This window comes from Aplidium turbinatum, chromosome 15, assembly GCF_918807975.1.
Source record: "Aplidium turbinatum chromosome 15, kaAplTurb1.1, whole genome shotgun sequence".
Taxonomy (NCBI): domain Eukaryota; kingdom Metazoa; phylum Chordata; class Ascidiacea; order Aplousobranchia; family Polyclinidae; genus Aplidium; species Aplidium turbinatum.
In genome coordinates, this window is record NC_137486.1 from 2,073,959 (window position 1) to 2,087,849 (window position 13,891).

The 13,891-nt window shown below is 39.7% G+C and overlaps 1 protein-coding gene across 1 annotated transcript in view; it reads left to right on the plus strand.

The window, feature by feature from the left end:
- The window catches only part of LOC145784891 (fibrocystin-L-like), a 100,597-nt gene that overhangs the window by 56,126 nt on the left and 30,580 nt on the right, over nucleotides 1-13,891 (plus strand). Inside the window, exons 52-67 of the mRNA XM_082596729.1 lie at nucleotides 297-555; nucleotides 2,245-2,383; nucleotides 3,653-3,801; nucleotides 4,704-4,896; nucleotides 5,516-5,669; nucleotides 6,223-6,435; nucleotides 6,810-6,933; nucleotides 7,291-7,440; nucleotides 7,618-7,720; nucleotides 7,922-8,105; nucleotides 8,471-8,640; nucleotides 9,062-9,151; nucleotides 9,294-9,527; nucleotides 10,439-10,542; nucleotides 11,470-11,605; nucleotides 12,023-12,192. Coding sequence (XP_082452855.1) covers nucleotides 297-555; nucleotides 2,245-2,383; nucleotides 3,653-3,801; nucleotides 4,704-4,896; nucleotides 5,516-5,669; nucleotides 6,223-6,435; nucleotides 6,810-6,933; nucleotides 7,291-7,440; nucleotides 7,618-7,720; nucleotides 7,922-8,105; nucleotides 8,471-8,640; nucleotides 9,062-9,151; nucleotides 9,294-9,527; nucleotides 10,439-10,542; nucleotides 11,470-11,605; nucleotides 12,023-12,192 — 2,572 coding nt within the window. The remainder of the gene's footprint in view (nucleotides 1-296; nucleotides 556-2,244; nucleotides 2,384-3,652; nucleotides 3,802-4,703; nucleotides 4,897-5,515; nucleotides 5,670-6,222; nucleotides 6,436-6,809; nucleotides 6,934-7,290; nucleotides 7,441-7,617; nucleotides 7,721-7,921; nucleotides 8,106-8,470; nucleotides 8,641-9,061; nucleotides 9,152-9,293; nucleotides 9,528-10,438; nucleotides 10,543-11,469; nucleotides 11,606-12,022; nucleotides 12,193-13,891) is intronic.

A 13,891-nucleotide genomic window follows, 5' to 3' on the forward strand; every position in this document is an offset into this window, starting at 1 on the left:
GCCGGTTACTTAGATTGACAGAGTGAAGTTTCCAATTGTTGAAGTCTTGTTGCCGGGAAATTATTCCATCCACTATGTGCCTCTGAATGGAGAGCCCCGAGAGTCGAACTAGCACCGCTTCATCTTGACGCTTCTTTGTTCATGAAGTCACGCGCTAAAACCAACTGAGCTATCTGGGCGGACAAAATTTTCACGTTTTCTGACTCTTTGCTGTTATGTTGTGTTAGGTACACAAACGTTTGTTTGATTCTATTACCGTTAGATGTCCAATATCAATGTATGGGCGAATTTTGCAGGTGCGACTCAACCCAACCGAGCCCAGCAAAGTTCAGGACTCTCACGACCTGGAACTGTGAGAAAGGAGCTGAATGGGTGGAAGGAGGAGCTATCCAATTTAATGACTTCGTGTTGGTCAACAATGAAGATTCGGCCATTGATATCAAACTGATTGAGGGCACCGAATGGGGCGAGGAGAATGGGGCTATGATTAAAAATGCGCATATAGCTGGCAGCGCCATCTCTTTGGACACGAACCCAAAAAATCCAGTGGGAATTGTACGTATTTATATTTTTGCGTCTTTACTGCACCAAAACACACTCTCAAACAGATCTATAGTTTTGTCGCAAATTAGCAAATTGTAATCATATTAATCGTAAATTAGCAAATTATGATCATATTAATCGTAAATTAGCAAATTGTAATCATATTAATCGCAAATTAGCAAATGATGAAACAATTTTGTTGGACCAAAAAGAAATTCTACAATGTTGGTGTAAATACATTGAAGAGCTGTTTTTCTACAACCGCGAAAACAAATCTATGGAAGTCTATTAGTCTATTATGAAAGAAGAAGTCAGAATCGCTATAAACAAAACGAAACATGGAAGGGCAGTCGGACCAGACAATATCTCAGTCGAAATTATCCAAGCTTTAGTTGAATGAGGTTTGGACCTAACCACTGAGATCTTAAATCATATTTATGACACCGGAAACATCCCTAGTGATATGGTACGTTCCATATTCATAGCTTTACCAAAGAAAATTGGAGCCATAGAATGATCACTCCACAAAAAAACTAGCCTTTCGAGTCATCTAACAAAGATCCTACTCCGAATCATAATGATGAGATTGAGACCAAAATTAAAACCAGAAATTTCAACAGCACAGTTTGCATTTGTTGCAGAAAAAGGACCAGAAATGGAATTTTCAGATGTTAACAGAGAGATGCATAGAAAAGAACAAGGATCTCTATTTGTGTTTTATAGACTTTTCTACAGCTTTTGACAAGGTTCAACATGCTAAATTATTCGAAATATTTTATTCTTTTGATATCGACGGTAACGACCTCAGAATTATACGAAACCTCTACTGGAAGCAAACGGCTGCAATACGTATAAATAACGATCTTAGCGAAGTCAGGCCTGTACGACGAAGCGTCAGACAAGGTGTGTCCTATCTCTCAACCTCTGCAACGTTTACAGCTGATATGATTTTGAGAGACATCGAAGGTATGAATAAAGTAAAGGTTGGGGGACAAAGCATAACAAACTTGAGATACGCTGATGATACAATCCTGATAGCAGAATCTGCAAACAATCTACAGGACTTACTAAATTCTGTTGTCAATAAAAGTAAAGCAATGAGTTTAGAGTTAATTTCAAGAAAAACAGAATACATGACTGCATTAAAAAAATACAACTTATCCAAAATGCAACCTGACACTCTACGATGTTAAAGTAAAACAAGTTGATAAATTTAAATATCTTGGGTACATTATAACTTCTTCTGGACATAAAGATTTCGAAAAATTAGCACTATTGGAGATGATGCAGGGAAAAGAAGCAAAGATTGTCAAAGACAGCTTGAACCAATGCGCCACAAACACGACAATCAAAACTACCGATTTTATACGGATTTCAAATGACAAAGAAGTTTGGAAGACCATGATCGCCAACGTCTGTATCAGATCAGGCGCATAATCATCATCAATCATATTTGCGTCAATAATAGTTAATTAATAGGTTTAAGTTTTCCGGCAAAGGATTGTTTGATGCACTAGATGTGACTAGAAAATAGGTTACTGCCCTTCGGGTATACACACCTTCGGGTTGTTACCCTATTTCAATTCTTTGTTGCAAGCCACAAAATTGTTGATACATTTATGGCTGAAGTCGTTGGCCTACTTTGGGGTATGTCATGAGCCATTACCAAGGTGATCAACTGTATATTAATAACATGTTTAGATATTGCCATTCGCCCCTGGACTATACGTGAACAAGGCTCACTTCGTCAATTTCAACCAAGGTGGCGTGGCTTTCATGGTGACCCACATATCAGGCACTTGCACGTTCGTTTGTGGCGGTTTCTACTACTGGGTGCGAGGTGAGATGCAGTTTAGATTGGCGAAGTTACTGATTTCACAAGGTAGATTTAAACGATCTGTCTTAGCCTGATGCTGCGAGTTTGCTGTGGCAATAGTAAGTTGCGCTAGCTTTCGGAACACTGTTCCCTAGTCATGTGCTTTGATGAATGGTGTTGAAGTCAGTGAGTGGTTCTTTACTGTGGTTCTTTCGTTTAGCTTGAGGCTGCTGGTTGTTGAGTTTCTGTGTTGTTAGGCGTTTTTGTTGCAAAATTGTTTTCAGTTGATTAGTAGATTAGATGACGTAGTTCTTCCCTTTCGGCACGGTTGTTGATTTTAGGATTTTGTCTGCTGATGAATATGGCCTCTTTGAAACGTAATTTTACCGCGTCATTTTCTCGGGCAATTATTGTAAATTCAAAGTCGCTGTGACACTGTTGTTGATGATTAAAGACCGAACTTTTGTCTGAACTGAGGTGTTCTTTTATGCGGGAGTGGAGTGGCCGAATCGTGCTGCCTATGTAGCTTTCCCTGCATTTCTTGCATGCGATCTTGTAGACACAGTTCTTGGTGGTACATATGTCATCGTTCCGTAGTGGGCAGTTTTGTAGCCGGCAAGGTTCGGGTTTTTTTGGTCTTTGAAGGGCGTTTCTGAGGGTTCGTGAGCGTCGAAAAAGGCGCTGGCAGATCCAGGTCTTTGAAAACTTTCTTTGCTTTACGGTCCGCGTCGTCGCTCATATATGGAAATTCAAAATGTATTGGGTTATATGGTGTCTGGGGGGTTTGTCTGTTTTGCTGGTGTCGTCGTCGTCTGGGTGGTTGTTTAAGAAAGTCCTTGGGGTATCCTGAACTCAATCAATTGAAGTTACTGATGCTTGAAACAAGCCAGAGTGAAGGCTTGTAGTGAAATCAAGCTTGTACAAGACGAGATTGAGATGCTTCCAAATCTTGCACGGTTTGCTGATCACTAATAGCCTAACAATAAATGAGTCATTGCCTCTTTTGAAATTCTAGTTATCTGATAGAAAGCCCTAAGTTTAATTATCATGTTGGTGGTTCAGTGGGCCTGTGTCAGTAGTTCGAATCCTACACAATGCGAAACTGTAACACTTTCAAACGATGTTTACATCGGTCCAAGGATATTGCATATAACCAATGGTCGCACTATATTCTCTAAACAGACTTTACAGTAGACCGTGAAACTAACCAAAAGATTATTTTACTTAATCTGAAACGACCTGTTGCTAAAAGATTAAAGCTAAACAAAGGTTTACATTGTTTTTTTCTCTCAGAGCTCACATTCACTGACGTCACAAGGAGGGTGCAATGGAGATGGGAACATGAGGGCGTGCTGAAGGATCTGGACGGGAGTTTGACTGGAGAAGCTGATGGGAGTTCTGTAGTTCCGTTTACCGACCTAATGGACACCAGTGTCTGCACTGTAAGATAACGATGGTGTCACAATCAACCTTTTGTTACGTGACGATAGCGATGACTACCGTGCTTATTGTCGGAAGCGCTTAGCTGATTGTGATTAACTTTACGCTTACCTAAAAGTGTAGCTAAAAGAAGTTACGCGAAAACATACGATATCTTTCTCAAGAGTAATCAAGAGTATATTACAAATAAAAATATCAACCTGCACATGACCTACTCGCCTTGAATGCGATATACGACATAACGCATGACCGGTCCGCCCCTATAGCGTTTGACTTTTCGGACTAAAAAACTGTACGATCAAGCGGCGCTGGTTCGATCCTAGGGATGTACGCTTGAGTAAAGCATATTAAGAATTGCTCTTCATCAGCGGCTATTAATGGACAGAATTATTCACAAACAATAACACTTCAGCCATCGGAAACTCCACTCTGTCAATCTCGGTGATTGGGCCCAGCGTTAGTGGTTTGTTGCTTCTACAAGTATACGAAACTGCCAAAATTAAGCTCTTCATAGAAGCTAGTTCAATCTGAGGATAGTAGAATAGCCGTTACTTGGTTGGCCTTCACTAGTTGTTCTAAGATGTCGATTTTAGACTTGGTCAGGCTTTCCACATTCAACTGCAGCAAGGTATTGCCTTCCCATACGACAACCGAAGTTACCCGCCCTGAACGGCTATTAGACATGAAGGGCGCATGCTCTGGGTCGGCATTACTCTGTACCGGATGGAGTTGCATGGAACTCCGTGAGCTACAATTGTTTTCTCGATTTGTTGTCATTCGCTTGATTGCAAAAATCAATTACCAGAGCTCACCATTAGGAGGTTGACAACTTGAGTCCCAATCTGAGGATAAAGATTCAATCAATAGCGATCGAGTGCGTTTCATCACCAGTTACATGTTGCAGGTGCAATCTGGGGACTTATTTTCCTCTAACGCGGCTGTTCCATCAGCGATCTGCACTCCCGGCACCCGTTTCCACCGCATTGCGCTCAACAACCCGATCCCAAGCTCCCTGGAAGCAAACAATTTGTGGTTCTCCAACCAGCACGGAAACTCTTCCAGCACCTACCAAAAGAAGAGGCTTACTCACAAACCAGGCACGTCCTACCTTAAATCGGTTGTTATTGTTTTCCACTTTTCACCTAGGCTGATCATGGATTTCCTCGGCATTAGAATGAGTTCTCAGGTTCGGAAGCAAAGCTGCAATCTTCCATGCGTCAATGTGATTTGTAGTGTTGCAAACTACGAAAAGATTCTATTACAATGGTCTTTTACAATAACACTGCTGAACGACTGGCAATTGTATAATTTGGTTATTTCACTTTATAATGCGTTCCTGCCTTGCAAAGTCAAGCATTGCGAGATACTCTTTGCAACGAAGCCAAGGAAACTGAAACACGCTTGTCATTTATTTAAAGCGACTGAAACATAGCGTAAACAACTTGCATAACTTTTTTAATTCTTTTGAATTCTATGCAAATTAACATCTCTCAAGAACAAACTTGTTGCTGAAAGCTTTAAGTATTGCTGATGAAATCATTGCCATGCCATCCAAGGACTGATGGCCATCTTACTCTGTGAAAAAGATGCATGAACTCTCATGTGTTGTTTATGAGCGGCCCGTGGTTCCTCATTTTTTTATCTGATTGTTGCTAGAGCAATGTAACCGCTGCAGGTCCTCAAGTTTATTTCCATCATATTTTCTTATTCATGCAGGGTGGATGCTGCTTCTTCCCAGCAAAGAGAAATACTTGATGTGGTTTGAGAACGGGGAGCAATTCACCAACATCACTTACAACGCGAGGTACTATGACTTCATGGAGGACGACTACATATTCGTCTCCCACCTGCTCAAACAAAGGCCAGACGTGTGAGTTTATGAGTGATGCTGTATTTTGGAACATTTTTTGGAAACACTTGCTTTATTTTTGTTTTTAGCAATGTATTTTTGCACGAAATGGCAGTCATCAACGATTTCACGAGATTGTTGTCAGACTAATTTTATTGATGACGCTATGAAGATTGATTTAGTGATGTATTCTATAGTTGTTGAATTCATGGTTCAATGATGTAAGAGCACCGGAAAGTTGATTAGTTTAATCACTTCTGGTATCATCAGACGGCACGTGCTGTTGTGGATGGAGCTGTTAGTTGTTGATGATTTTTAGATTTCTCTACTCTCTGTTATATAAATAACCACTTTAAAAGTTTTGAAAAAATTATTTTTTTTAGTTTTTTTTCTGTACGAAAACGCTTCCCAGTCGCGTGATGGCAGCATAACTTCCAAAACTTTTTTGAAACAAAACGCTTTTCTCAAAAATGCAATGTTTTTATTATTAGCCTAAGCATTAATGCATACGGATTGTATTTGTGTGTTGAGATCTACCGCATATCTTTCTGATGAGAAATCTTATTGCATGCAGCATCACCATCAATGGAGTGGAGAAATTTGCGGTTGAAAACGCCACTGACGAACTCACAGCCGACAATGACAACCTCGACTGGTCGTTCGATCAAGAGACACTCGAGTTTCAATTCATTGTTTCCGGGAAGACATCATCAAGGAGGAAGAGAGCGGCAATTGAAATCGTTGATGATGATTACAGACACGTCACTGTGACTCCTAACATATACAGGTAATGAATTGTCATTCAAGTTCACAATAGTTGCTTGTAGCCCACTTCTCTTGAAGTGGCAATTTGTCACATCAAAATGATTTTTAAAATATTAAATGGACAAAGAAGGAAATTTGTTCTATTGGGGCTTTTAGGGAAGTGCTTGAATAAATGTGTAAGCGTAAAAAGGTTGGGGTGGTCTATTTGTTCATTATGGAAAATGCATTTCCATAATCGAAAAATGTTGTTAAATCAGTTTTTACGTTTTTCACACTTGTGTTTCACATGGTCGTGTTTTTGATGTTTTCTTACTGTAAGAAGGCTACTACTTTGTGCTTACTTCACCATTTGTTAAAAGTACACAATTGTTTTAATGCACAAACCACGTGTTGTAGATGTGTGTATCTGGACTGTATTGGACCTGTGGACCCGGACAGCGTTCCTCCATCTAGAGAACAGCCTGAAAATGCCATTGCGTGGTCGCAAGCGGACAACCCATGCATGGAAAAAATCGGAAATGTGAGAAATAATTAACTCTCATTGGTGTATTTGGGTTTACAATGGACCCAGAAATACGATCTCTGGTATCAGATCAGAAGCACTGGTCGCCTTCGAAAATGGTCACGAACAACATATGGTAGTGATGGCGAGGGATAAGCACGAGGGATAGCAGTCCCTAGCCCCTAGCATGGATTGTTTTTAGAGAGGATACAGTGTCATCATTGGCACAACAGTGTAAAATCAACAAGGAATGTAGCAACAGAAGCAAGTGACGTTGTTAGGCGGGCACCACGGAGAGTCCGCTACTCATCAATACGACAACACGACCTTTTCTAAATTTTACGTGGTTCCTTTTACTTTGTTGTGTTGTTATAGGCCGTCGTCATAAAAAAAAGCGCTACTGACATCGACCTGTGCTGGGTACTTGTTGACGTGGACACCATCGACGTCGACAGTATCACCGTGGAAGGAGTGCTGCAGTTCGTAGAGAGCGCCCAAGTTTCTGCCATTTACATCTTAGTGAAGGTAACATCCATGACATCCAGAAAAGGGTTGATGATTGCACAAGTGGCATTGATGTGATGCAAGTAGATCGTTTATTCACTCTATTTACTTTGGTTGATCATTCAACCGAAACAAGTCTCAAGCCACGTAGTTCGGTAAGTATTCCTTTTCAATTGCATACATAACTTTCACTTTCAGGGTGGGCGAATCATTGCCGGGTTTTCAAGCGCGGAACCGTATCAAAATGACCTCACAATAGAACTGCGAGGAGACCACGACACCCCAGGGTTGGTTCTCCCAGGTAAGATGCTGGTGGCCAACTACTTTTCTTTGAGAATCCTTTTATCATGATAATAGCGATAGCTGCATGTGCAGTAATTCACTAAAACTAATGAACGTACTATTTGCCACTGCATTGCGTCACACGTGTCATGATCGGCTTCACTGTCAGTGCATGACCTGCAGGAAAGCGGTTAAAATGATTCATGAGTGTTTTTTGCAGGAGTGGAGTTGGGATCAAAGGCGCTGGGTTGTTTTGGTGGTTGTGATTTTCATGGACAAAGTCACGATGTTTTCTGGACCCATCTTGCTGAAACTTCCAACGCTGGCTCCACACAAATAACGCTAACTGATGGGGTGGACTGGAAAGTAGGGGACGAAATAGTCATCACAACTACAGGATACCGGTGAGCTATCACAACCTCTTCCGTTCCGCTGCTTTGCGATTGTTTGACGGCAGCACATTACAAGCATCCACATATGTGGTCGGGTTCGAAGGATGTTGTATAGAAGATTGACGCTACTCTTAAAGAGTGATTCTACCTGATAGTTGCATCACAATTACTTTTATAGTAAAAATAACTAGCCAACCACCAATTGGTATTCCATGTAAGCTTGAAACCAAAGTTTCTGGCCTGCTCTCTCCACGCGATGGAAGCTCCTTGCCATCACAATGAGCTTCTGTCACATCATGAAGTCAGTCAAACTGAATGTTAGTTATTCATCATCATCCAAATTCGATTTTGTTTTGTATTAAATTATATCGTTCCAGGTCAGAAGAAACTGAGAAAAATGTCATAACATCAATCAGCAATCAAGTAACCATCACCTTGCAGACGCCCCTTCTCTACAGACACATGGGGGAGTCGTACGAGGCTGCTGGGTGGCAGTATGACATGCGTGCCGAAGTCGGCCTACTCAGCCGTAACATTAAGATCAAAGGTACGACCTGTGTCCGGTGACAGTTGGGGTGGTTACTGAACCAATTGTTTTGCACAAACGGTTTATTGGTTTTATTTACTGGTAACATCTGTGTATCTTACCAAAGTAAAGTAGGTTAGGTTGGAGTATTGTTATAACTTATTATTGTCTAGCATTTGTGTGCGAGTCTTTTAAGCTCACCTAATTTTTATTTTTGCCATTTAAATGTTTCAAAGTTGCGTTTGGTTAAATTTGATGTTTTGAACGTAAAACATCAAGTTTAGTTGCGTTTGCTGAATTGATTTGTAAATCATCACTGGACTACAAGCAAGGATTTGTCCTTCTTCTCGACTAGCATTATGCCTGGAATTAAATTTCAATGATACTATGCTTGCATGGGGCTTTTCATTTGTTTCTATAACTTGTACCACATGACTTGCAGGCGCATCTTATCCGAACATTGATGAGCAGGCGTTCGGGGCTCGCGTGCTAGTGGGCTACATACGGACCTCTGACAACACTGATGTCTTCGGTAAGTCTTTTAGAAATAACTGAAATAATAATGATGTTGATCTTATATAGTGAAGGTTATGGGTTGGGAATCAGAGAATGTCAGTTGCCTGGTTCTTATTTATTAGTTTGTAACCAGAACATTGCCAACATCTTCTTCACAGGCTGGGGCCGGTTCAGTAATGTTGAGTTTTTTCAAACTGGCCAAGAAGGTTGGACTGAAGTCTGGGATCCTCGCTTTTCGTTGGCCTGGCTCAACACCGGGCCAGTATCAACTTCCCGCCCATCTTTTGTGGTCGGGTGCGCGTTCCACGACGGGTACTCCACAGCCATTGGGACGTTTGGAGCTGAGGGAATTGAGATTGCTGACAATGTGGTCCATCGAACCATTCACGACGGTGAGATTTCTTGTGACGTGTTTTACAACAATAATTTACAAGTTCCCATAGAGAACCGACCTGAGTACAACTAGTTGTTTTCAACGGTCAGGTAAGGACGAGTGATATTTTAACATGTCATTATCTGAAACCCACTAGGGAACCTTAACACCTTTTAGTAGCCTAGTTCTTTGGTTGATTCTCTGGTAAGGGTAGCATTGTAGTTTTTTCAAGGCAGGTTTCTATTACAATTTTACTACAAAAGGCTGCAAAATTTTAAATGTTTTTACGGTTGTATAATATAGCTACTTGCTTTTTTGTAAATTACGTTTTTACTGCGCATTTCTTTCACTGACAAGTTTATTAGAATTGTTTAAGGCGCCCCATAAACGCATTTACTTTTTCCATATTGTCCCCTTTCAAAGACTTGTATTGCTCGTAATATTATACTGTACAATCAATAGAATTATTAATATAAACAATAAATACTATTCACACTACAAAAAGTGTTCAATTCCAAGCAAAGCGAATTACATTGAAATTTGAATAAACATTTGAATAAGAGCCTTCTGATGATTCTAATACAAAGGTGAAACAGTGTTAAGGTTTTCAGTGAATAATACCTGCATTTGATGGAATTATTAATATAGATCTTTATAGAGTAAAACTGTCTGGAGCTTACAAGTGTTTGAAACATTGGCATTACAACTTCAACTAGGTAGGCTACAGTAAGCTTGTGCAAGAAAACCTCATTAATTTCCCTGCGAGTGTTTGTTAATTTTGTGCCGTTTTCTTTGGTACTTTCTTAGTTTTTAAAATTAGGCTACACGAGTTTTCGCAGTTTCCTTTTGTGGTAATTATTTAACCAATGATGACTATGTATTCATAATAGATAACTGTAATGTCACAATAGCCAAGCATCTTATCTACAGGAATCCGCATCACTGGAAGCAACCATATACTTGAACGCAACCTTGTGACTGTGACACTCTTCCGCGGGGCTTACCTGGATCGTTATGAAGAAACCAACTTCAAGGTAGGTCAGGAGCTAGGAACAGACGATTATTTGGTCATCGGCTGATTGTTAATTGCACTTCCAGATAGCCAGCTTCCACAAGACGCTCATCATTTGCATGGCTGGATATGTTGAAGAGGTTCAAACAGCATCTAAACAATAAATGGATGTCTATATTAGATTTTCACTCAAATCGTTTCTTGTACTGGGAGAGTGACCGAAATATTTATCGTAGAAAAGTCATTTCACTGAGTTTCTGTAACACGAATACAATTATTCTACTTGAGTTAAGAGACGTCTGTGGATAAGCATGTTATATTAGTCATAGCCATCGCTTACAGTTGCTATAAACTTTTCAATTGTAAACATTTTTTTTTGTGTTTTTCACAAGTTGTTATCGTTATCCAATTAGCAGATCTATATTTTTTAGCTTGTTAGCTTGAACAAATATCCTTTCCTCCATCTGTCTTCTTCCCCAGTAGGCCTGTTTTAATTCCTTCACTTGCAATTTTGTTTTTTGTGAACTACATTCTGCAAGACACAATTTTGCCTAAATCTTTAAACATGTCTAAGGCCCAACTAACTTTGACGTTGTCTAGTGACATCTCTGACCAGTGACTTTAAACATCTGGAAAACCGTTTTAATGTTTGTCCGCTTTTAATTGACCAGCATGAATGACCGGAAGAAAAACTACAGCTTGGTAGTTTACTTTTCGAAAGTACAGTACAGGAATCGTCAGCATGTTCGTAGTTTTGCATTCTTCGCTAAATAGCTTCAGCTTTTCAAATAGAGCATCATACATCCGGTTCAGGATCTCCGTCATCACTGGAGTTATCTGGAAGTAGCTAATGCAAAGTTGCTGACTATTTGTGGATAAATATTTGTTGTACGTCATATCTCTCGTCAGATTAAAGACATTATTTTTAATTGAAACGGTTTGTTTTAAGGATTGGCAAGCAAGCTTTGAAGTAAGTGATGCTCAAAACCTTATCATGATTGGCAACACTGCTGCAGGGAGCGAAAGGTTGTGCTTCCATGTTGATGGAGAGGCTTGTGGCGCTTCCGACGAGAACAAGTGGACAAGTGAGATCAACTTAAATCACTGAACATTCAACAATTGTCTTGCTACCATTGATGGTTTTCTAGTTCAGAAATTTGGCGCATGTATTTCAAAATGGAAATTTACGTTGAATATGTAGTTAGTTGTTGTACATTGACATCGGTCTTTGTTCGTCCACGTTAGACAGCTGGTGCTGACCTGATCTAGCCCGCTGAAGAAATCACTCGGGTCTGATTGACAAACGTCGGCATAAATTATCACTAGCATGTGCTTATCATGTTACTACTGAATTAGAAAACTGGAACGACGCAATGCTGGCCACCACAACTTTCAACTTGAATTTATTGCTTTCTTGTCTACCCAATAATTTTGAAGACTGAAAATACGTGGTTTTTAAAAGATGCTGAAACTTGATGTCTGGATTGTCATTCATTATGTAGATAACGTCGCCCATGGATGCCTTCATGGAGTACAGATCTTCATAGAAGATGGTGTTGGAAGTTGTTCTATGATCCGAGACTTCACCATATACAAGGCTTGGGATTATGGAATCTACCACCAGACTCGAACAAATGTTGTCATCCGGAACACCATCATCGCGGATTCCACGGTAAACCCCGCGGCTCTTCCATTTGTGTTTGCGATATCAGATAAAGTCGTCACCAAAAGACAAAATCAACATCTCTTACAACCAGGGCCGCAATAACCTCTCTCCGTACCCCCTCCCATTTGCCAAGGAGAGCCTACACTTGTTTAGAGGCCCAGTTACTTTAATCTATTTACATGCTTTTGGCTATAAAAAGGCTGCCACAGATTCTCGAAACTCCATAGCTTAAATCATGCAAGGCCTATTTGCAGCTTTCCACACTCGGCTGGAGGCTTATCTTTGTCTGGGGGCTCACACAAATTTAGTTGGTTTTTCAACAGTTGATAGAATGAGAGGTCCAACATTAAACGCTCTTATAATGATGGCAAAAATGTTGGATATTGATAGCCAGCAGCGTTGACAAGGGTGGTTCAGGGCATAACCTATTGCGCTTACTTTCAGATCTAATTTGCTTTTATTGGCTCAAATTCATTAAATTCCTTTTAAAGAGGGCTGCTGCATTTGGAAGACTCGCACTGTAAAATTGTTAAATCGAAAACTTTTTGACGTGTTCGTAACAAAAGTAGATTTTCCAATATTTTGTTGAACTCCATAGCTCATTGCATTGTTACGAAGACAAACACGGTGTCGAGTCACAATCGGATGTTTCTGATCCCCATTCACAATCTATGTAGCACAACATAAGTGTCATGAATAAACTAAAACAATTTAAACATCAGCACCAAAGCAAATAAAATTAAAGTTTAATGCAAACCAGCAGCGGATCCAGCAGGAGAACTTGGTAACGTGTCCATTTAAAATCGAGTAAAACATGAAACTTTTCTCCTGTTTTTGCAAAATTTTCTCGTTCGCTCAACAACATTTTCTTAACCAAACCGACATTGTACATATAAAGTTTCAGCAGTGGATTTAAGGAATAAAAACGTTTTTGTGTCCAATAAAACAAAGAAAATGATATAACATTCCAAAGTAAACATTTTGCTCACCCAAATAGCCCAGTTAACAATTAAATAGATAAATTTCAGTGTTAGTGATATAAAATAAATTGTGCCGTGTATATACTATGGCTGAAGATGGGGACACCTCAAATAGATTTTTGACGTTCTAAATCTAACCTGTTGAAAGGCTACGCAACGCCAAGCTGTAGGCTACAAACTTTTAAGAGAAAAATTCTTTGGAAACCTTCTGTAGCGTTAAATGGAAATATTCTTGGAAAGGTAAGCTAACTTAAATTTCAAATGAAAACTTCTTTGGAAATCCAATTATAGTTGGATAAATTTGATCAAATACACACTGCTGTTACACAGTGTACGTCTTGATAAAAAAAGAAAAAATTATTCCGATTATGTTTGCACACAAACTGATCAAAACATAATTAAATTTCTCACAATTCTCTGGAAGGCAAGCTTCCCAGATCCCTTAAACTTTTTTTCCGACATCAACGTTGGCAGTGTCCAAACTGGTTCGTCCCCAATTTGTTTTCCAGATCCACTATTGCATTGTCAGCATATTTAATATTCTTTTTTGAGAAAATTTTCAGAGTTGTTTACTCTTTGCTACAATGATGTACCGTATGTGAATTTGTTTCCTACAATGATATAGTTTGCAGGTCTAATCTTGAGCTTTCTTGCCCTACTTTTTAAACAAATTTGAAAAATATTTTAAGCGCTATCACTAACAATAGCGGCCAACTATAGGATTT